Source organism: Wasmannia auropunctata, unplaced genomic scaffold (genome assembly GCF_000956235.1).
Source record: "Wasmannia auropunctata unplaced genomic scaffold, wasmannia.A_1.0 LD336049.1, whole genome shotgun sequence".
In the NCBI taxonomy this organism is placed as follows: Eukaryota; Metazoa; Arthropoda; class Insecta; order Hymenoptera; family Formicidae; genus Wasmannia; species Wasmannia auropunctata.
In genome coordinates, this window is record NW_012026841.1 from 458,104 (window position 1) to 470,656 (window position 12,553).

At 36.2% G+C, this 12,553-nt stretch overlaps 1 protein-coding gene across 3 annotated transcripts; it reads right to left on the minus strand.

The window, feature by feature from the left end:
- Window positions 1-5,580: 5,580 nt before the first annotated feature.
- Window positions 5,581-9,618, minus strand: LOC105451602. 3 transcript variants are annotated; one of them, XM_011692161.1, is made up of 4 exons: window positions 9,355-9,618; window positions 8,790-8,816; window positions 7,622-7,800; window positions 5,581-6,440 (listed from the first exon to the last, which is right to left on the minus strand). In XM_011692161.1, exons 1-4 carry the CDS (start codon window positions 9,425-9,427, stop codon window positions 6,171-6,173), a joined length of 549 nt encoding a protein of 182 aa, XP_011690463.1. In that variant the 5' UTR covers window positions 9,428-9,618; the 3' UTR covers window positions 5,581-6,170. The 3 variants fall into 3 exon arrangements, with proteins under 3 accessions (XP_011690463.1, XP_011690466.1, XP_011690464.1); XM_011692164.1 differs by having other exon boundaries at window positions 8,790-8,809; window positions 9,355-9,437; XM_011692162.1 differs by lacking the exon at window positions 8,790-8,816.
- Window positions 9,619-12,553: the final 2,935 nt, after the last annotated feature.

Sequence of the window (12,553 nt, forward strand, 5' to 3'; positions counted from 1 at the left end):
GTTTGAAGTTTCGAAGCTTTTATTTATTTTTTTGCTTTTAAAACTTTGATTAATTTTCTTAATTAAATTGTTTTATTGATCCTTCTCTTTCCATATTTACATATGTATCAAATTTAAATTACTTTGTAATATTTCAGGCTATTATACTTTCAAATTTTTTAGGAATAATTTCGTATATAGGTACAGTCAATGGCACAAGAGCGTGTTATTTGTTTCTCTTGAAAAAAAAAAAAGATTTTAAAAAACAAATATTAGATTTTAAAGTATATTATATACACTTTGATGCATTTATCTAATACGTCGTCCAATTCCCTCCATTATCGATTAAGGCTTGGAAATATGCATTTTTTATCTCGAATTTTATCTCGTAAGTGAAAACACACTTTTTCTTCATATTGATTTTCATAGCAACCCATACATTTTCAATCGCATTAACATGAAGAGATTGAGAACGAGTCTTTTGTAAAAATGCCATTTTATGTATTCTGTATTTATTGTGTTTACATCCATTTATAGCATAATAACTAAACTGAACTGAAACTTAACTTTTAATGCATTTTAGCCTAATGTATTGCTAATATTAACATCCAAAAATTTTATTCATATGACATCTATGAACAGAATTATGAATAACACGTTCTTGTGCCACTGAATGTATATATTTTGAGCATATACATTAATTCTTTTTACTCCCGACTGCCGCCAACCGAAGATTGGCAAAAACGGAGGGAGTATGCGTTTTTACTTACAATATTTGTAAATTTTCTCAATAAATTCATCATTTGCACGACTGTATTTTTCGAAACTTCGAAGTTTCGAAAGCACCTTAAACTTCGGAAGGTCGAAGTTGACTTCGAAACTTGGAAAGAATTCGAAGCTTCGAAATTCGAATGTCGGAGCCTTCGAAGCAAATCACCAGCCCTAATATATACATACTGAAGTGAGCCTTGGGATAGTGGGGGTGGTGCAAGAGTGATGCGAGAGTAACAACTATATAGCTTGGAGACGTCTGCCTTACTTTAATGATATCATTGAAGCGAGGCAGACGTCCCCAAGCTACATGACTGTCATTCTCGCACAGTCAGCTACCACACGTTTTCTGAGGGAAGGCCCACTTCAGTATGTATATATCTCACTGTAAAGATGTGAGTTACTCATTTGTTGGATCGTCGTTGCCATTAGTTTAGTGAGTTTAGTCTCGCGACGAGGTTCCTCCGAAACGAATGTACACGTCGGTTATCCCGTGCTTCTTACTCGTCACACTGACTCTTACAAGCGGTGAGTGCGGAATACTTTGAGTGAAAATGCATTTGTGCGGTCATACTGTCATTTTTGAGAATATCAATCTTGCGTAGCAAACTTTTTTTTCAATTCAATCTAATCAGAGAAACCTCAATATGTGATTCTAGAGATTTAGGATGAACTACTGTTAATTTTTTTTTTCAATGTAATGCTAAAACAGCATGATGTTCGTTTTTTAACAAAAAATTTTGTAAGGGAGATGTTACATCTATATTCGATGACAAATAAATTTTCGAAGTCGGATCAATTTGCTTATATTGCTGATACTGAATTCGTATATAATATGCCTTTTTTATCTCGAACTTTATCTCAATAAACTTATGTTGATGATCCATGAGCGCGCAAAAGATGAGAGCCGAACTGGCGCGAAAAAATCTAGAAAGACAGATAAATTATTAATATAATGTCTACTTTTCTCTATTTTTTATTTTTCAAATTTATTATCAATAAATGTGTTTAAATGTATTTTTGGAACACAAGAATACTTGATTTTGACGACCCCAATGTTTGATACGTTCGTTTAATCCATAGGCCTACAGACTGCGCTCCCCTATTGAAATCGTTGGATCAACATCAGTGAGAGAGGGCATCTTAAGTACAGTCTTAAAATGTCATAAGCCAATCACAGAGCCGTTAGCATCTTAAGACGTTACTTAAGACAGTCTTGAAATAAAAATCAACTGTGAATACCGGCCTATGTTAATCTTTTAACTTTTGATGTCACGAGACGATTGTGGCCTCGGCGCTAAAGAGGAAGCGCCGGACCGGAGACTGTGCCTCTTTATAATATTAATTCCACCGACGAGATACTATTAACGACAGTCAATCGTCGACAAATTTTTGTGACCATCAAAGAGACTCGAGAAGCCCTAAAGTAATTGAGGAGATATTAGCTCGCGATTATTGATATAATTAACATAAATATTTTAATAATACTTAATACATTATTAAAATCATGATTTTTTTTATTAGACAAATGCTTTATAAATAAATATGCGTACTTTTTTAGTTATTAGTATAAAACAGGCGCGCGCTGCATATTGAATCCCATACATCTCCCAATAATATTTATACCAATTTACATTTTAATTAAACAAATGTTAACAATTTTTGATAAAAAATAAATTTTCAAAAAAAAATTTGCAAACACTTTGCGCGCGGTGTGTATTAGATTCTATTCTATCTATCTATTCTATTCTATCTGTTAAATTTTTTTTTTTATTTATTATCATCCACCACCACCACCCAACACCACCACCCACCACCACCACCCACTACCACCACTCACCTCAACTACCCACCGCCAACATTTTTTATATCATGTGATTTTTAAAGTAAAAAATTTTTTTGGAAAATTTTTTATATTATTTGATTTTTTAAATAAAAATTTTTTTTTATTTATTATCATCCACCATCACCACCCAGCACCACCCACTACCACCACTCACCTCAACTACTCACCGTCAACATTTTTTATATCATGTGAATTTTAAAGTAAAAAATTTTTTTGGAAAAATTTTAATAGTTGATTTTTTAAATAAAATTTTTTTTTTTGAAAATTTTTTATATCATATATATAAAAAACGTTGGTCTAATAATAAATCATAAAATTAATATTATATTATTGGTTAAATTATAATTGTTTAATTTTTAACAGCCACAGTAACTTCTGGAAGAAAGTTGATCTTTAATAGATCGTCGATATTATCGCCATATCTATTGCGCTTGTGCGTACGTAATAAACGAAAGTCTTTTGTAACGAAACAGGTCAACTAATGTCAAAAGAGCACTGGACCATACGCGGCTTCGGAAGAAGCTGCCTATCGGGCCAACGGTCTATCATGTTACAGATTTTTCAGTGTGTATTCAAGTGACAAGAAATGTACTAATTCCCCGGGCAATGCTACTGAAGAGTATTGGGACTACAAGCACGTGTGCTACGGAGACAAGCGCCACTGCATGGTAAGACAAGATAGATTACCTGTTCCTCCTTGCACAACGCGAGCGTCGAATGCGACAACAACGTGATCCTTCTTTATCAAGAGCTGTCATCGTAATTTTGCAGATATATTACGCGCGCGCACACACACATACACATACACACGCGCGCGCACAACATTTTGTTACCATATACATTACGTAGAAATGTAATTGGTCTGCTTTCAGAGAAAAATCGAAATAGTTTCTAGTCTTGCACCACGAGTTTGTGGAAGTGGGATTCTAACGAACGGGACTCGTGGTGAATTTGCGTGCGCGTTTAATACTTGTTACGACCGTAAAGTTCATTGATTTAAATTGTGTTACTTGTTTATCTAGACGAATTAATCTAATTAAACATACGTCTATACACGCACAGACGTGGGTGTGGGATGCGTTCATGAGCGAGCGTCTATCCGTGCATGAGATTACGATTATCTATTTATCAGTTGCAACAGCAACAGTCGAAATACCAGATATATTTTCGATAGAATTTTATCTAATAATTTCTTCTGATTTCTAACATAACAGAAAATGCGCTGCAAGGGAACAATGCAGAAAAAAAACCGTAACGCTGTTCCTTTAAAAAATGTTAATTTTTAATGGAAATGTATGTTTAAAATATTAATTTAAAAAAAATTTCCAATAATCTTTGTATGTATTTACTAGTATTCTGGCAAAATTACTCATACATATATATTAAAAACGTAACACTCGTTATACTTTCTGTTTTTTTAGAGAGAGAAAAGGCTTAATCACACATATCTAGAAAATATACAAATCCACAAAGTATATAGGATATGTGCTTTCGATTTTCTTTTGTGACACAGATCCTTGCGTTAAAATCCGCTGTTGAATTTTCCTACGTGGAAATATCGCATAGGAAATATCGCGAGAGCTCTTAATAATATTAACATAAAGTCACCCAACCCGACTGGACGGTTTGTACTATGACAAAGCAAACAGCCTTCTTTTCGATGTAATTACGAATATCTCGTTGTTGCGCAAAAATCTCATATGCCGAAAGTTTTACTTTCTTATATTGTTTGAGGAACACTCGGTAATACTGCGCACTCGATGAAATTGAAAACAAAAGAGAACACGATGTGACACCGGAACCCGAGCCGTTTGCTATATAAATTTGCTTTATAAATAAAAAATTGTAATAAATATATTTTAATGTATATTAATTCAGTATTTAAATGGCAATAATTAAATGCGTTCATTTGCTCTTTCGGTCGATAGTTAATTGATTTATAATTTTATTTTATGTTATATGAAATATTTATATACAATTGACAATTGACACAATAATCAATAGTCGATAGCCGACGGCTATATATCACATAAATACATATATGTATTGTTTGTTCAAAAATTGTTTTCTTTTTTATATTTTAACAACCATATATCTGGTTTTTTTTCTAATTTTACTTCTTTTCGTCGTTGTTTCTCCATGTAAGAAATTAGAGAAAAAAGAATTATGTTCGCATTTTGAATCTTGCTGATAACGATTTACATACGATCAATATGCAACGCAATCTCATCACTTTCAACAGAGGATATCGATGCTAAATGGCGCCAGGCTCTCGAATAACGCACGGTCGGTAAATTTAAATAAGAGACCGTTCTCCATTTTATTTTTGTCCTTCGCACAGTAGTGGTTTGAATTTAATCTAGTCTCGGAATCGAATATAAAATTACGGTTTTGCCGACAAAAGGTGAGAGCAGTTAAACATTTATGGCACACATAAATGAGACAAACATTTGTAGATCGTAGAAACAGCGCAGAACAATATATCAATTTTTCGCGAATCAATCTTTTCGTTTAGCCTCTCATGTTTTTGATTTAACTATCGCTCTAATATTGCTCCGATTTGAAGACTCAGCTATAGCTGCAGTAGAAGCAGAATTAATATTAATATATGTATTAAGAGCTAAGCAATTTTGCGCTTTGTTAGCTTTAAAAGCCTCGACTCTTATGGGAAAATGTATGCACATATTGGATTAGTGAAAAACTATTGGAACAAATAGTATACAATATTCGATTCGAATGATTTTCCAATTGTTTCCAATAGATTTTTTCGCGAGTCCAATAGTATTTTTTTTCATAAGAAGAGAGTACGTTCATATTTTGCCGATAGCGGCAAATATACTTTGATTGTAGTGGACAAATCCAGCCGCGCGCACGAATAAAAACGCTTTTAAAAAAGCTATTGTAACTTTTATATTTTAAAATATGTATTTATAAATTTTGGAAGAACAATAAAGAGACATAATATATTGATATCCCTTATAGAAATTTAATACTAGAAGGGCCAAATAATTACTTATTTTGAATATTAAAAGCACTAATAAACAGCTTTTAATACTCAAAAAATAAGTGATTACTTAGTCTTTTTGTTATTAAACATTTCTTTAAGGGATTAATAAATATAATTTATATACACATATACATTATAAAGTGTACACGCGTGGAAAAAATTTTGCTGGAAGCAGATTTTCTAAAAATTTGGCTAGATACACAGATCTGAAAAAATGTTGGACCATCAAAATATAACTTTGTTCAAAATTCAAACTAGTTTCTAGAATATCAAAACGTTTTACAACAATGCTCATAATTTTTCCAACCAAGGCTTCCAACGAACAGAATTATTTTAACGGTCCAACAAAATTATTTTCAAATCCATATCCAGCAAAATTTTTAGACCTTCCAGCAAAATCGTTCTTTCCACAATTTAGATTTTTACACATCTCGTATCGTTGGCGAAGTGTTAGATTATGCCGAATATCTTCCGAACGTCGGAGCAGGCAGGCAAATGTCGGAGTGCCGTCGAACGACCGTGGATGACGAGAGGGTGCATTGCGACCAGAGAGCTTTATTGATACTGTCAGGACGGGTATATGATAACGGTCAAGACAGCTTGGAGCACGAGGGCCAGTAGGAGGTCGATTTCCTTGATTATTAGGTCGTTGGAGATGCCATTGCCGACGTTGCATAGATTCGCTTCGCAACAGGAGGTGCAGGCGTAGAGCTTGGTGCGCTCGCCGATCACGATGCACCCGGCTTCGCATTTGTTCGTGCAGTTTCTCTCGAGGGACCACGTCCTCGGTGCGGAGGTCGAGTTCTCGGTGCTGGTGGTGTAGGAAAATCGCTTCACCTGCAACGACACGCGGGCTCGTATCACTCTCGCGTTCTTTTTTTTTTTTTTTTCATCGAGTACGCAGTTTTATCAAGCGTTCGTCCGGGAGCGTGAAACTTTCGGCACATGAGATTTTTGCGCAACAACGAGATATTCGTAATTACATCGAAAAGAAGGCTGTTTGCTTTGCTATAGTACAAACCGTCCAGTCGGGTTGGGTGACTTTATGGTATTATTATGAGAGCTCTCGCGATATTTCTTACGCGACGTTTCTGCGTAGAAAAATTTAACAGCGGATTTTCACGCGAGGATCTGTGTCACAAAGAAAAACCGATAGCGCATATCCTACATATTTTGTGGATTTGTATATTTTATAGATATGTGTGATTGAGTCTTTTCTCTCTCTAAAAAACCGAAAGTATAATAGTTCTCACGTTTTTAATGTATATATGTATGAATAATTTTGCGAGAATACTAGTAAGTACATATAAAGATTATTCGAAATTTTTTAAATTAATATTTTAAACATACATTTCCATTAAAAATTAACGTTTTTTAGAGAGATAGCGTTACGGTTTTTTTTTTAATATTATTCCCGTGCAGCGCACTTTCTGTTATGTTAGAAATCGGAAGAAATTATTAGATAAAATTCTATCGAAAATATATCTGGTATATTTCGACTGCTGCTGATAAATAAATAACCGTGATTCGACGTATCTCACGCGCGTAATAATTTAACCGCATAGACGCTCGCTCATGAACGCAACGCACACACGTCTGTGCGTGTACGCGTATGTTCAATTAGATATTAATTCGCCTAGATGAACAAGTAACACAGTTTAAATTGTCGTAACAAGTTCGCATTAAACGCGCGCGCGAATTTGCCACGCGAGTCCCCCGTTTGTTAGAATACCGCCTCCGCAAATTCGCGGCACAAAACTGGAAACTATTCCAATTTTCCTCTGAAAGCAGGTCAATCACATTTCTATGTAATGTACAGTAACAAAATGTTGCGCGTGTTGTGTGTGTGTGTGTGTGTGTGTGTGTGTGTGTGTGTGTGTGTGCGCGCGCGCGCGCGCGCGCATAATATATCTATGAAATTATGATGGCAGCTCTTGATAAAGAAGGATCACGTTGTTGCCGCATTTCAGCGTTCGTGTTGTATAAGAAGGAACACGTACAAACCTATCTTGTCTTACCATGCAGATTCTTCTGTCGTCCGTGCACTTGTGCTCGTACTCCTGTACTTCAGTGGCATTGAACTGCGTGATATTAATACATTTCTCACCCTGGTTCATAGTGAAGCACCTGTAACACGATAGGTCGTTGGCTCTTTCCGAAGCCGCGTGGGTCCGGTGCTCTTTTGACATTAGCTGACCTGTTTCGTTACAAAAGAACCTCCGTCTATTACGTACGTACAAGCGCAATCGATATGATGCTAATACCGACGAGATACTATCGAAGATCGACGTTCTTCTGGAAGTTACCCCGTGGCAGTTAAAATTTAAACAATCAACCAATAAGATATTATAATTTTATGACTTATTATTAGATCAATGTTTTTTATATGCGTGTACATATATTTACAACTTGTCAATTAATTTTATTTAAAACTGCATTTTTATAATTGCTATAAAGATGATAACGGTAGAAGAAAGAATTATAATTTAGTAGTATTATACGATGTAGCGATCGTGGTGCGAAGAACTGCTCGTCGGCTTTGCCAAAGATTTAGATTCAAATCCACCCAGAACCATGTAACATTAAATCGGTTTTAATCGATTTGGTAGCCGATCGCCACTTCTTGGAAGGTAAAGGCAAACCGAGAGTAACTTTGCTGAAGAATGTCTATACGGCCCGGTTCCACTAATGTAAGATTAACTTTAATTCCGGTTTAACTTACTATTTATCTCTTTCTAAATTTATTTATTTTATTTATCTCTTTCTAAAATTAGAAAAAGATAAAGCGAATTGAACTTCGGTTAAATCGAGTTATGAAACCGCGAATTGTGCAACCGGGTCTGAAAAGTCATTCCGAATCGGCGTTAAAATTGTAGATCCTATATATCTATAACGGATGTATGCAGATATAAGAGATCGCCTACGCGCTGACAAGCGTATGGCACGCGAAGAAGAAAATATATAATATAGGGCGGAAAAGACGCGTTTCGAACACTTCGATAGATGCGAATATCGATTTAATATGCCTTTTTTAGAATAAGGATAATATCTCTTCAATTACCTTCGAGCCCCTCGAGCTTCTTAGAAGGTCACGAAAAGCCGAGGATTGACGGTCTTTAACAGTATCTCGTCGGTGGAGTTAATATTATATCAAAAGTTAAAAGATTAAATGAATTTGTACTAAACTTTGTTTGGAGCCGTTGAATCTGTAGTCTTGCGTTCCAAAAACATTACGTTTAGAGACATATATTGAAAAACAAATTTGAAAAATAAAAAGAAATAGAAAAATTGAGATTATATTTATTACATAAGAGATTACATAAATAATTTATCTCTCTAGATTTTTCTCGCTTTCTCGCTTTCAGTTCGCCTCATTTTTTGTACGCTCGTGGTTCATCGACATAAGTTTATTTGAGATAAAGTTTGAAAAAATACATGTTCTGTATCAGCAATATAAGCAAATCAATCCGATTTCGAAAATTTCTATTTATTTGCCATCGAATAGATGTAATCTTTCGCTCACGAAAATTTTTTTTTAAAAACAAACATTATGCTGTTTTCACATTACACTGAAAAAAAATTTGGCAATATAGTTTATAGGCAACAGTTAAATGTCTCTTCAGAAACACATTAAGGTTTCGCTGATTAGACTGGATTGAAGAAAAATTTTTGCTACGCAAGTTTGATATTCCCAATAATGACAGTTTATATCGCACAATTGCATTTTTTACTCGAAGTACTCCGCACTTACCGCTACCGCTGGTAAGGGTCATCAGTGTGACGAGCAGGAAACACGTGATAGCGACGTATACGCTCGCGTTCATCTCGGAGGGGTCTGACTTCGTCGCGAGACTAAACTAATGGCAACGACGATCCGACGAGTGAGCGGCTCACATCTTCGCGAGATTGGGTTCGCGCGATTCGCACGCTGGGCTTTTGCGCGACGGTCGCGAAAGCGATGCGGTCCAGCCAGCGTACGTACGGCTGGCCGTATCTTCCTCCGCCATGCTGCATGCGGCGTCGACGCCTGCGTCGTCACAGCTGCGTCGGGCTTGCTCCAGAAACCCCGAAAGTCGAAAATCAATATTCGCGACCGGCGAAAGGATTGTCTGCACAGAGCAGCCACGATCCGTTCAACGTCAAAGTCGTTGCGTTCGCGACGTCACCGATCGTCGCCATCAGGACGAACCTGAAGTGACCCGAAGCGAAACGTATTTATTATATACACCTGAGACGAAAGACGCGCATATCCTCTCTCCTTTGTCATTCGTTATCCGCATGCGACGCGCGATCAATCTTAGGGGCGAACGCCTGGGAAACTGTGGGAAACGCGTCTTTCCTGTCGCGTTGACAATTGTCCTTTACCTTTAATCGTCGACGATGATTGTCGACGACGGGGAAGATAGCGTTTCGTCGTGAGTGCAGTCAAATAAAAGCGCAAACGTTCGCGTGATCGATAGGGGCATTTGAGGTCCTTGGAACTTGCGGCGAATCTTTCAGAGTCCGATGTATAATATTAATATAGCCTCTGATGAATAGCCTTTAAATACGTTTTTCCCCTTAAATATTTCCTTATTAATTCGGAATCGATTTTTTTATGTAAAAGAAGTAACAGCTGGTAACAATAACAAATTTTTTGCCTAATTATTTTGTTATAATATAAATTGGTGTGCTTTTTAAAATTTTCTATACGCTCTGGTTATTTAATTTAATACATAACAGCATATATTTTATAAAATACAATTTTTTAAGACATATATATACATATATAGAGCATCAAGGTATAATGTATACATATATACCTTGACGCTATTAGGAGTGCAGGCTAGTGACATCTAGCTTGAAGAGAAGCGATGTGGTAAAATATATGGTAAAGCATATTATAATCCGCGATTCAACTGCTCGATATTATTTCGAGTGATTTTTTATTAGATCATGCACACATATATTTACGTAAATCCATTAGTTACAAAGAGATTCGATAATACAAATCGGCAATAATGGTAATTCGTCTCTCATTTTTTACGAGAACCTTTTATTCTTGAAAATTTTATCTCTCACTCCCTTTTTTATGCAGTCATATTCTAGAATCACCTGCAGGAGCACTTTTCTCACGTGTGCGAGTGAGAGTCATAAAGATTTCCTTTATATCTTTTTCGCTATTTGTAACCGCTGGCGACTTTCAATATTGCAGAGGGTCTTTTGAAATATTTTCGCGACGGCTTTCGCGCAAGGGTGCCCAAGCCACTGCCGGCGGTTACTGGCATTAACATCTCTGTTTTATAACGATTTTTAAGACGATTAAATAGGAAAATAGTTTCCGAGTTTGTTCGAGAGCGGACCGAAGTTTCTAATGGATCCACGCGTACACCTGTGGGATAGCGTTTCGCCACTTTACTACGTCCGGACAGTTGTAGTCTCGCCTGAATTGGTCTCACACACACGCACACGCACACACACACACACACGCGCGCGCGCGCGCGCACGTACAACACTTAGCGATGTCGTCTACGACGATCTAACAATCAAAACTAACAATGCAAAGTTCTGATTGACCTAATACGGTGCGACTCGCGTCACAGTAACGAATAACGTCGTCCGTCAGCGTTGTTAAATAAAATTGCGGGAAAATGTCTATATGTACTATTTTCTTTTCCTCTTTAACTTATTGGCACCAATTTCGATATCCTGTTTGTTTCCAACGTAAATTGATCGGGATAAACTTCGTTTGCTCCGTTGGCAAATTCACTTCTAGTGCGTCTTAATCATTTTATTACGTAACGGCTGTTGGATGTAAAGGAAGGATATTTCGAAACGGGTGTTGTGGAATAATTCATAAGTTTCCGAACGACGTAGTTCCTAATTAATCTTCTTTATTAAACGATCCTTTCGGAGATTTAGTTTGTAACGTTACAATACGCCTTTGTATTTAACTGCGCGTAACCTGCAGTATACTAAAACTTGCGAAACAAGTAAATAATACACTGAACTGCAGGCAGCGAATTATTAAACGCAGAGAACATTAGTCCATAGATAAAATTCTCTTTTATAAAACTCTTTGTGTAAGTATATGCTTTGTAAACCTAGGTAGGTATTATTCTGAATTTTTATGCGGTATATAGTTCGACGACGTTGGTCAATATTTCGCTATACGCAATTGTCAATATTTCCACACATAGCGTTTTCAACCGTTCATTACGCGTTAAAAAAGGAAGAATTTTTTCTTTGATATATAACATCTCCGATAATTTCAGGCGGTACATTCGCCGCACAGTCTATGTTGCACCTGCATATTGCAGGGGTGAATAGCCGCAGGGGAATCGATTTCAGGTTTCCCAGACAGCGACTGTTATGACTTTTACCCGGCGAACGTATACCTCTTTTGATATATCAGCGGGTATTGAGTCGACGTTCAAGGAGACAGAAAGGCAAAGCAAATATGAAATGACCTGATACGTCTCTATAGGAGTGGACACAGAGGCAATACGTTCGAGATATTTTTACAACTAATTTTAGTGCGTCTCATCTTTCGTAAAGTAACGTGTTCTATTCCCATTTACATTTGAAAATCAACGTATCAAATTTTACCTTTTTTTTTTGCTGCTATTTTAATACAGTGATGTCGAACGACATTTAGCTTCTAGTTACCTTGACATATATATTTGCAAATAGCCATTTTATTTATTTAATAAATGATTAATGCGATTATTTATGTTGAGTCACGTATTCGCGATTATCTCCTTTGGAAATTATTTCTCTTTACAAACATTTTCAATTGCAAAGAGGCTTTTGTTTGTTCTCTATGAGGCTGTTATCTACATTATAGACTACCGTTTAAATATCAATTACACACACGGATCGTAAAGATATTCTTTTCAGAGTCAGATTTCACAGAGAGTGAGTGAGTGAGTGAGCGAGCGAGTGACTGAGTGAGTGAGTGAGAGAGAGAG

What these genes read in the sequence shown, in the direction of transcription:
- LOC105451602 (XM_011692161.1), bottom strand. Translation starts at nt 9,427, where the DNA reads ATGAACGCGAGCGTATACGTCGCTATCACGTGTTTCCTGCTCGTCACA. An exon ending in GACCCTTACCAGCGGTAGCG is followed by an intron (nt 8,817 to 9,354) that starts GTAAGTGCGGAG and finishes TTGGAACGCAAG; the next exon opens with ACTACAGATTCAACGGCTCC. An exon ending in ATTCAACGGCTCCAAACAAA is followed by an intron (nt 7,801 to 8,789) that starts GTTTAGTACAAA and finishes GTAACGAAACAG; the next exon opens with GTCAGCTAATGTCAAAAGAG.